This window comes from Embiotoca jacksoni, unplaced genomic scaffold (assembly GCF_022577435.1).
Source record: "Embiotoca jacksoni isolate LCO1_2020_lvr unplaced genomic scaffold, fEmbJac1.0.p SCAF_10, whole genome shotgun sequence".
In the NCBI taxonomy this organism is placed as follows: domain Eukaryota; kingdom Metazoa; phylum Chordata; class Actinopteri; family Embiotocidae; genus Embiotoca; species Embiotoca jacksoni.
The window spans coordinates 1371369-1382213 of NW_027185230.1; the positions used below are offsets into that span (position 1 = coordinate 1371369).

The 10845-nt window shown below is 44.7% G+C and overlaps 1 protein-coding gene across 2 annotated transcripts; it reads right to left on the minus strand.

Moving 5' to 3' along the window:
- Positions 1 to 3386: 3386 nt before the first annotated feature.
- LOC138205228 (oocyte zinc finger protein XlCOF6-like) lies at positions 3387 to 10639 on the minus strand. 2 transcript variants are annotated; one of them, XR_011178859.1, is made up of 6 exons: positions 10393 to 10639; positions 8519 to 8675; positions 8322 to 8414; positions 7844 to 7906; positions 6195 to 7548; positions 3387 to 3494 (listed from the first exon to the last, which is right to left on the minus strand). XR_011178859.1 is itself a non-coding variant. In XM_069160992.1 (5 exons), the coding sequence occupies exons 1-5, from the start codon at positions 10573 to 10575 to the stop codon at positions 6278 to 6280; spliced, it is 1767 nt and encodes a 588-aa protein (XP_069017093.1). In that variant the 5' UTR covers positions 10576 to 10639; the 3' UTR covers positions 5387 to 6277. The 2 variants fall into 2 exon arrangements, 1 of the variants encoding a protein (XP_069017093.1); XM_069160992.1 differs by lacking the exon at positions 3387 to 3494 and having other exon boundaries at positions 5387 to 7548.
- Positions 10640 to 10845: the final 206 nt, after the last annotated feature.

Sequence of the window (10845 nt, forward strand, 5' to 3'; positions counted from 1 at the left end):
TTCATGTAATAGGTTGAAAACGCTGTAGCAAAGTTTTTTTAATTATGAAACAGACACCCCTCTTATTTTTTGGAGATACCACTGAAGAAACTACGCTAACCGAGTGTACTTGAACGCATCGTGAAGTTTCCCTTCAAGCCCAATGTAGCGCGAGTCAGAATAAAATGGCGCTGGCTCGATGAAGACGTCACCTCATCGTATGTTTCTTCATTGATCCACATGTTCAGCCTGTGGATCACATGTTACCGGTCCAGATACCCCGAGGTCTGGCGCCGGTTACATTCACATGGAAGATATGGAAAATAACTCGGTACAACCTTTCTAAGCCTTCAAAGGTCTCATCTGAATATTTGTTGATGCAGCACCACCAGGTCCCAAACCCCCTTGGCTTGTGACGTGATTGTGAATTGCTGAAATATTCTAGCATGTAATACACCCACCGGTCCACTAGAGGGCTCCGTGACCCCAGTGTCCTCTTTTTCTCCATATCACTCAATTTGCATTTGAAATTTAGGCATATAGACGTAGTTACGCGGATGATTTATGTGACGATGCACTTATATGGCACCTTTTTACCTTGGCTGTAAAAAATGTTTCCAGTCCCATTCACGTACGAGCATCGTCACAACTACCTGCGACGGGAGCAACTTGTCTTGCTCAAAGACACTTCGTCATGTGGACAGGAGGAACCAAGGATTTTACCGCCAACCTTACGATTAGTGGGCAACCCGCTCTACCGTCTGAGCAAAAGTCACGTGGGCTGTCTTAACATTTCTTTTTAGAAAGTTGTTGTTGTTGTTGTTATTTTAGTTTTTAGTGGCGCTTCCCTCCATTTTGCATGTTGCCCCTACAGTGTTGTGTACATCTACAATTACTTTACAGTTGGTAAATTATGTTTCAGGTGGATGTGAAGCTCAGACATTATTTTTGTGCCTGAATGTTTTCAGCCTAGAAAAGATGATAGAGAAACGTCTCATTGTGCAGCACCGCATTCCATTGATTTTTTTTTTTTTCCACTTCCTGCAGACTCAGCATTGATTTGAAGTGCGCGAGCTGTGAGTCCACATCATCACTGACAGCAGTGCAGCCCCGAGTCCCGATGTTTACAATTCCACCCACATATGTTTGATAACGTTGCGTAATGCAGTGATGGAAGCACACTTAATGCACACGTTGTCCCGCTCGCTGCTGCTGCTGACTGATGGGCCGTCCTCGGGGGGGGGTTAGGGGGGGGGGGCAGGGCAGTGAATGATAAAGAGCTCGACGGAGTTTTAATTAATGGTGTCTATCCAAGGTCAGAGTCATCATGTCAGTGAGATGTGGCCCCATAATTGATTGATCACATTCTGCTCTCGCAGTCACTCAGTCAGTCACATGCACAGTCCGCTGACACATCGATGTGACTCTGCGCCAACTCTCCAAATACAACATTCATACATGCGTTCCATCTTTTTAAACATCCTCCCATTCATCCCTCCTTTAACCCATCATACATTTATCCAAATATTCACCCAACCTTTTACTCTTCCTGCCATGAATCCATCCATTCAGCTATACGTGCGTGTAATCGTTCAGCCATCCAAACAGACGGCAATCAATTTTGTCTGTGGACTTGTATTGTCTATAAATGGGTGCGATAATACCACAGTGTTAGTGAGGTTTGAAAGCATCTGCTGCCTTCTCGTCTCCGGACGGGTCGCTGCAGAGTCCAGGAGCTCTGACGGTGAAGGTCTGATTACCTGCGCGACTAAATCTGGACCTCGGATCTAACGATTGGGAGGAAAAGCAGCGCTGCATGCCGATTGGCTGTTTCTGTCCCAACAGTTCATCACTCTGCAGTCAGTGACTCTCCGTCACCACACGGCTCCAGCTGACCGTCGGGGTAGTGACCCCTGAAACCGTCTTCCATTAATCACAGCTGGACAACACGCAGGGAACCACGGTGGTGGAGAAATGAAAGTTGCTGGAGGTCAATCTGGCGGGCAGCAGCGGGTTCATCGTGAGGTATCAGTTGTTGCTGTTTCTTGTACAAACTGAGGCAGTAACTTCGGCCTGTATGCAAGAAGATAAACGCAGCAGTGGGATCGATTGCTGGGGATCAATCCGCTGCAGGGGCCGGGCTGCAAGGTCATTCTGGCACAGGGGCCACACCCAGCACAGCCCATCAAAACACCAACTGGATGATGCACAATTACTCCAAAAGGAAAGGGTTTAAAATCAAAGAATAACATGAATGAAATATTTGGAAAGTCATTAATGACTCTTTGTATATCATTTAGAAAAGCTACCACTCAGGCAAAAACTTGAGGACACAGTGAATGAGGATATAAATGTAATGTCAACTTTCCCATCCTTGTTGCCAGGGGAAACAAAGTGGAAGATTATTTGATTAACCAAGACCCTGGTTTTTTTTGTTGTTTTTTTGCTTGACCGTTTATTATTCATTGTAAAAAAAAAACAATTCCATTTAATTCCAACAATGATGGACAAAATGCATTACAAATATCAACAATCAGTATCTCTCTGTTCCATTTTTGAAATATTAGACTGTTAAAATTACACTTAAGGCATTTATTATTTTGTAATATTTATTTTACCAGTAGATTGACTTAACTTTCACGAGCCTTTCTGTCTTCATATTATTATCAACGGTTCTAATAATAGACTAAATGAGGAACACTGTGTACTTCAGCTCTGTGTCAGTGGGAGTTTAATCTCCGTAAAAACACTGAATTCTTAGTGGCATTAAGCGCGGCTGTCCTAAAGGTTCTACTAAATGCAATAAAGTGGTATTAGAAGTGTGTGACCTGCTTAGTGCAGCCTGAGACGGCGTCACGCAGGGAAACAGTCAGCGCAGCTGCAGCCACGGGCGACTCAGCTCCTCACACGTCTCATGAGGGCTTTATTGAAATCAAACTGACTTTGTTTCTTTATGCAGCGGCTTTTTAGACAAATGGGGAATGACTATCGATCACATCTCATTCAGTTTCAAAAGTTAATGGTGTTTTTTTTTTAAGAGGCCACTCCTGATTGATTTGGACAATTGTTTGAACTGCTGTGTTGTGTTTTTTGTTTTTTTTGTGCACTCTCTTTGCCTTTTGATTTTGTTAGGATTTGATTCTCTTTAATTGACACTATTGTTTTAAACTTGAAAGGTTTGAAAGAGAGGACATTGCTACCTGTGTCTTCTGAGGGGGGGAAAAAAAAGAAGAATGAATTTATAAACCAAACATGATAAACATCGACAAATCTCCTGTACCCGGCTGATCTAAAATGAATTTTACAGCAGAATAGGTTTCATCATCCTCCAACAGATTTATTGTAGACGAGACAAAATGAGATCTGTCAGTACAGTCGCTGCAGTACAGCAAAGCCATATGTCTGTATGCATACCTGTTGCCAGAGCGTCTCTGAGGTTCCTTCATGTTGCACCAACAGGAGTTGAGCTGAACGTGACTCCTGCAGCCTCCTGCGTGTTGATCCTCTACCGCCACCTAGTGGATGACGGGACACAGTAACTCATCTGAATGACGGTTTCACTTTACTGCAGGTGATGAACCGTGAAGGTTGTCCGTCATTATTAGTTTTTTGAAAAGGAGGTGAGATGGATATAATACTGGACATGTATGTGACGGGGAACATGCGAAAAGTCAAAGGGTTGGGGAGGATTTTTGGGGGAAATATTGAAGATTCTCCTGAAGTACATACAAAAAAAAAAAAAACATGACAAAAGATTGATTATGTGATCTTTTTTAGTTTTTTCCATCACAGAGGTGAACAGAACTAATCTTTAGAGATTTTGATTTGAACACATTCACTTGGTTAGAAACAGAGCTTGGCAGACCGAAACGGAAAAGTAGCTCCGATAAGATCTTTATCCCTCTGTTCACTACGCTAGACGGAGTCTTCCCTGATGGAAAGAAGAAGCTGCCTCCCACGTCTCATTTACATGTGTCTCTCTTTAATCTTTACAATGTACAGATTGTGGTGGTTTAGGGAGAGGGATTTGCATAAAACCACAAAACAACATGTGCTGAGCTATTTCTTGGACAGGTTCAGTGTTTTCCAGGGTCACAAACCTTGTGGATTAAAGAAAAAAACGATAGAATATGTTCATTATTGAATGTTGGAGGTGCTGGCAGACAGACTTTGACCTTCGAACAGAGCGAGGCCAGTCGTTTCCCGCATTAGCAGCCTTTATGCTGAGCTAAGCTAGCCGAGCTGAAGCTTCACTTTTAATGGAGAGATACGAGTTTTCTCAATAAGCTCATTCTTTCAAACTGAAGTGTAATTGTGATTTTGTTGAAGGACACCCAACCCCAACATCACTTCTCGCCTCACTGGTGACAGTTTAAAGCTGAAGTGTGAAACTGTGTTCGTGCCTGCAGCTCCTGCAGCTCCTGCAGCTCCTGCCAAACTGTTGCTCTCGGTTCCTTCCCAGGACTTTAATTCACCCCGTCTCCCTTTAATGACAGGAAATCACCCACATGCACGTAAATTGTTTTTGCAGTGAAAAACAGATTTCAGAGTGAGAGTGAGTGCTGCTTTAAGAGAGTGAAGTCGGCTGCTAATGAAGACGGAATGATCCGATTTTAAAGACAACATTTTGAACAAATTGGTTCCATTAGTATTTACTTGTGCATTACACTTAATGTTGTTTTCATCGGGGAAAAACTAAATTACTTTAGTCTGTAATTTTATCATTTGAATTTGAATTTGCAATACATTCTTTCCAATTTAGTGCATACCGTATCATAGCAACAGCATATAATACAGTTGGGGAACTAGTTACATGTAATAAAATAAAAATACATGTAGTTGTAATCAATTGCTGTGAAAAATGATGTAAATAAATTAAGAGTTCCTCTTCAAAATGTCAGTGACTACGAGTTACAAGTCAATATATTCTTTTTGGTGAAAAACTTTACACGTAGAATTTAATATTCTGCCGTTTGCGTCGTGTCTCCGTCTGAACAGGCTTCATTCATTCGGCCGCATCATTCAAATATTCAGTCTTCCGTTTGAATTTGCTTCACCTCTCGTTTCCCTTCGTGTCAAAGCGGTCGTTCGTGTCGTCAAGATGAAACGAAGCGGTTTCCTTCAAGAAGCGGTTGTAAAACCATGTGAACGGTAACCAGCCTGATTGAGTGTAGACCTGGTTTGACCTGTTTCCTTCACTCCAGTCAGCTGTGATTGGTTTTGGTGGTTGTGCTTTAAAAATCAAAACATTCTCATCTTAATTTAAGTTGTTTTGAAGAACTTGTAATAAAAGTTTACAGTAAAACATAATGAATTTTGTTGAGGGGTTTGCTCTGCCCGGTTTATATTTATGTTTTAGGACTTTTCAACTTCATTGCCCTGTTCAGAACATTTGCTGGAAAAGTAATTAAATGTAATAAGCTACATTACTTTAATGAGGTCACTCAAATCGTTACATTACTCTTTACAATTTTAACAAGGTTCAAAAGTAGTCAGTCAGTCAACAACAGGAAAGCGTGTCGGCGTCACATTTTTCGTGACCTGAAAGTACTCGTGTACGAGCGGCCTGTAAAGAGTAATAAAGTCCACATGAAGAGAAGATCAGAGACGGCTGGATGGACGATACAGAATTCAGAACCAGGAGACGGCGTTCGAATCAAATAGAAAGCAAAAGCCAATGTGGATTTAATTTGAGTAATGACGCTCGGTTACTGACGTAACATAATATTTAACTAACATGTTAAAGAATGTAAAGACTTGATTCAACACAAACCATAATCTTTTCATGAATCTGACCACGTGGTTTTAGGCTTTTAGAAATTGTAGTGCCACAATTTACAATGTTACGTTGGACAAAAGCTTCCAACTCCACGAGAACCGTTTGGGGGAGTTCCCTCTGATTATCTTCGGACCCATCCAGCAGTTTTGTCATGCGTCGTGTGATCCGGGACTCATGACCAAGAACCAGCGTCGACCTCGCTGATGCTGATGGAGCTGAACAGTCGTGTTCTAAACTCAGGTGAGAAGCCTGAAACCAGAAGAGGAGCTGATTGTTCCGGCAGCTCTCGGGTATCGAGTCAAAGTTCAACTGTCATCGAAATGTCCGCGCATCATTTTATCATCACACAGACTCAAAACCTTTGATTTGCAGTGAAATACAACTCGACATATTAAAGTGACCTCCGTATAAACACAATTACAAACTCTTGACCCACCTGTTATTTCACCGTACTTATGGTCATATTTTACAGCTCCAGCTCCGGAGTGTGTTAAACATAAAGCGTCTACGTCGACACTTTCAGATCGTCCCGGCACGTTCTCCGGACGGAGCGTCTCCGTCCCCCTCCGGCAGGTGGTCCCTCTGGTGTTTCTTGAAGTCGCGGCTGTAGATGAATTCTTTCCCGCAGGCCGCGCAGCGATACGGCCTCTCTCCCGTGTGGACGCGTCTGTGCAGCTTGAGGCCGGCGGCCCGACCGAAGCGCTTGCCGCAGACGCTGCAGCCGTGCGACTTCTCCCCCGAGTGAGTCGCCGCGTGCAGCTTGAGGTTGCTGGGGTTGCTGAACGTCTTGCCGCACCGATCGCAGCCGTACGGCTTCTCCCCCGTGTGGACGCTGGTGTGGTACTTCAGGTTGACCGCGCAGCGGAAGGTTTTGCCGCACACGTCGCAGAGCGGCCGCTCTCCCGGCTTCCTCCCGCTGTGGACCCTGGCGTGGCCGCAGCGCTTGCCGCAGGTCTCGCAGACGAAGGGCCTCTCTCCCGTGTGCGTCAGCATGTGGTGCTTCAGGGCGCTGCGGTGACTGCAGCCTTTGCCGCAGACCTCGCAGGTGAACAGCTTCTCGCCGCCGCCTTTGCTCGGGTGACTCCGGGGGACGCTCGCGTCGCCGCTGCCGGGGCCGGGCGCGGCCAGGCGCGTTTCCTTTTGCGCGTGAGTGACGCGGTGAGTGGATAAGGACGAGGACGAGAAGAATGTGTCGCCGCACATTTCGCAGACAAAGTCTCGGTCGCCCGAATGCAGATTCTCGTGATCAGCCAAACTCGGCCTGCACTTAAAGGTCTCTGGACAAAGTGAGCAGACGAACGTGGTCTTCAGAGCGCAGCACCTGTGCCGCTGAAGCGCCCGCACGCCTGCGAACTGCTTCTCGCACAGCGTGCAGGTTTGGGCGCTCTGTTGGTTCAGGCCGTGCCGACGCATGTGCCGGTGGAAGGTGTGCCTGTAAGCGAACCGCGTCCCGCAGTCGGAGCATTCGTAAAGCTTCTCTCCGGTGTGTCGTCTCGAATGTGCGACGAGCCCTCGGAGTCCGGAGAAACGTTTGCCGCACTCGGAGCAGAGGTGCGGTTTGGAGTGAGTCAGGCGGTGCCGGTCCATCAGGCACTTCAGGGAAAACATTTTGTCACAAGAGGGACACTTGAACGGCCCTGTAGTCTTCCTCTTTGCCGTCTCCGACGAAGGGTCGGCGTCCTCCCGGGCGACCTCTTTCTCGCCGACGTCGGAGGCCGTCGGCTCCGTTGATGAAGCTTCGGGTTCAGACGGGGGTCCGCTGTTACTCCCCTCATGTGAGGCCGCATCAGCTGAAACCAAAACGAGAGCTGAGAGTAAGTCGGGAGGACAGAAAACACAAACGCACACCGCAGATTCAGTTGCTGAGGGAAGAAAAACGGAGAGACATGACCGATCGCGTCCCGTCGACCGTTCATCAATAAATAATGAGACGCGCTAATGAGACGTGTGTGTGTGAGACCCTGCAGTGCTATTTGTCCAAAGTCTCTCTGTAAATCTCAAGAGACTTCCTATTCAGGGAAATAAATCAAAATGAACACACACAGGAACTATTTGTTCTGCGAGTTTGTGAAGGAACGTAGTTACCTGGTTCCGTCGGTGAGTCCGAGTCAGCTGCTGCTCCTGCTGGTTCTTCAGTCTGCTGCTCCTCTGAAAAACGTTTTAAACTTTACTGTAGGAATATATCCTCTGCTCAAAACAATGTAATCCTCTGAGCCCCACAACCTGCAGGCGTGTGTGTCAAAGGAATGTTTCTTTGAAAAAGAAAAAGTCAAAACGACAACATTTATAAGGCAGAAAGTGTAAAATATAGAAATTATTGTCGGCTTTCCAAATTTCTGACGGTCTTTGAACTAATCATGTTGAAGCTTAAGACAGTGATATTTCATCAAAATCACTTCACTCTACACATCTCATTTAAAATTTCACTGAAAATAAGCCATTGCTTGAATGACAGCTGAGACCAACAGTCACGTGACCAAAGTTCACTGAATCTCCGACTCGACTGCAGGCTGGAGCACAAACTCAAAACAAGCAATCCTACGACGAGCAGCTGGTCGAATACCTCTGCAGGTCACGTGCTCCTTCTTTCTCATCATTGGTTGGAATCCAACCTGGATTCTCTTTCTCCTCCGACGCGAGATCCTGACCGCTGATTCTGTCATTTCAAAACAAAAACAAAAAGTTTGGTTTAATACACAGAAATCAGAGAGCGTGAACATAAAAAAAAAAAAAAATCTCCTCAGCCGTTAGCTGACTTACTTTTTCCGGGCGAGGAGGTCTGCCCTGCTTTCAGACTCGCGTCACTGAGCTCGACTCTCTGCTCGCCGTCAGCCGCACACGTGGACACTTTCAACATCAGGGAGATTTTGTCCGCTGCACCTTTGGCCCAGGCTTCCATGAGGGACGCAAACTGGTCCTGTGCAGTGACGGGGTGAGACGGAAAGACATGACAACGTGCTGCCTTTCATAGCTTTATGTCATTTTTAAATGGAGTGTCTTTTGGTTTTAGACTAATGATTTTCACAGAGTGATAATTCAAACCTGGGAATTTTCCGCCATTTCATTTGGAGCTTCCGGCCATTTATGATTAAACGCAGCGATATCAACCTAAAACGATATCAGACACAACCCAGAAATAGCTGCACTATTTCCTCACTTTGTTACAAAACTGGATGTTAAAAGATTCTCATCTGCATAGTGACTGCTTTGTAGCCTGGCATGGCCAGAGCTGCCTCCACTGCACTGTGTCAACACTGAAGAGTGGTCTGGCCGCACCAAGCAGCATCCTCCAGGGGTGAAAGACGTGAAGAAGCGCCGGCAGCTGCAGTTCCTCAAACGGCCCTCGTGTTAAAACGCCCAACTTTACAACAGTAACAAACATGTTTACAAAACATTTTTGGTCTCTACAGCTAAATTCCTCCATTCACAATAACTACATGTTCATGTAACTTCACCCATTCAGATTGTATTAATGCTTAAAGTGATGCATAGTTCAGGGCGGTGCTCCTCTGAGCGTCGGTCTGCACCCATATATGAAGCTGCTCGTTGGGAAACAGCTGTTCTGGCTTGTTTGTATTTCTTAACGGTATTAAACAGCTAAATCAATGCAACGAAACACGTCAACTGTCGAAATCTTAAAACACAACATGTCATTTTCAGCATGTAGTTTTCAGAGGTTGTTGGTTCCCGTGGTTACGGAAGAGGAGACTCTCGTCTGACAGTCCATCGATGTTTAGTGGATACATACATATATATACATATACATACATATATAATTATATATATATTATATATGTGTGTGTGTGTATATATATATATATATATATATATACATATATATACATATATAATACAGCATATAATATATTACAGCATAATACAGCAACAGTCCACATCCGGTCAGTCTGACCATCTTCCTACCAGCCAGTGCACTGGGACAACATGATGACTCTATGAAAATGACTAACTTTTGTAAAATGTGAACAATTATTGACGTGGTTTGAATTGAAGTAAGAACTGAAAATAAAAATGATTTGGGAAACCGTGTTGTAACAACCTTCAGATCTTAAAAAGTATTTATGACGCAAGCTCAACGTTGCTGTCAGAAACCCGTCAGATTTAAGCAATAGCCCTCAAAGTTTTTATATAATTAATATATTCTTTGAAAGATTTTGACAAATACTCACATCAACAATGTCTTAATTTCGAAATAGCAAACAGGCTTGAAAAATAAAAGCCATAAACATACTGAAGAATGAGAAGTTGAAAAACACGTGTTCAGGCTCGGAGCTCAAAGGGTTCATTGTTGTTTTCTTTTTGGTGAAACAACAACATTTATTCAACTTGAATCATTTTCTCTTCAACTTATTAGCTTCTTTGCGTTTTGCTGATTGTCCTCACCATAGCAACAACCGACAGGGCTGCTGGGTAATGTAGTTTTAATTGGTGTCATTCGAGCCGCGAACTGACCGAAGTACTGTTCGACGCGGTTTAATGACGCGTCAGTCTGTTGACGTCACCAGCTGAAACACCCGCCATCAAAACAAACAGCACGTTCCCGATGACGCTGATTTAACGCGACCTGCCTCTTTACTCTCATGTGGCTAACGTCGGACTCCGTGCCCAGCTGTTACCGTTATACGTTTATTGAACGGCCGCCGGTCCTCCGGTGGCGTCGGCTCGCTCTCCTCCGAGGACTCCTCCAGAAGTCGGCCGAGCTCCGTGACCGCCGCTTCCACCAGAGCGTCCATCATGGCAGATATCTGAGCCTCCAGCGGCTCCAGGCTGAACGTGTCCGTCTCATTATGGCTGTCCATCCTGCGCCCGATTAGAAATCTCACCGTCGGCTCTGAGGAAACTGTCAAACTTCCGTTTGCTTCTTCTTCGTCGCGGAAATTCAGGTAAAACAATCGACATTTGAGACGTCTGCGCTCTAGAGGACATTAAGTGGTACAGCATATTTTTATTATTATTATTTAATTCTTTTTTTTTTTTTACAGCGTTTTTGTTATTTCCCCTTCAAATATTAATTTCCCCACATTCATTTAGAATAAATACCCACAAGATGTGGTTCATTATAGTTATTT

Bases quoted from the DNA above. Each gene is read 5' to 3' on its own strand.
- LOC138205228 (XM_069160992.1), bottom strand. From the start codon at position 10,575: ATGGACAGCCATAATGAGACGGACACGTTCAGCCTGGAGCCGCTGGAG. The intron at 8,415-8,518 runs GTAAGTCAGCTA...TTGAAATGACAG, and splicing joins GACCTCCTCGCCCGGAAAAA to AATCAGCGGTCAGGATCTCG. The intron at 7,907-8,321 runs GTATTCGACCAG...AACGTTTTTCAG, and splicing joins GGAGCACGTGACCTGCAGAG to AGGAGCAGCAGACTGAAGAA.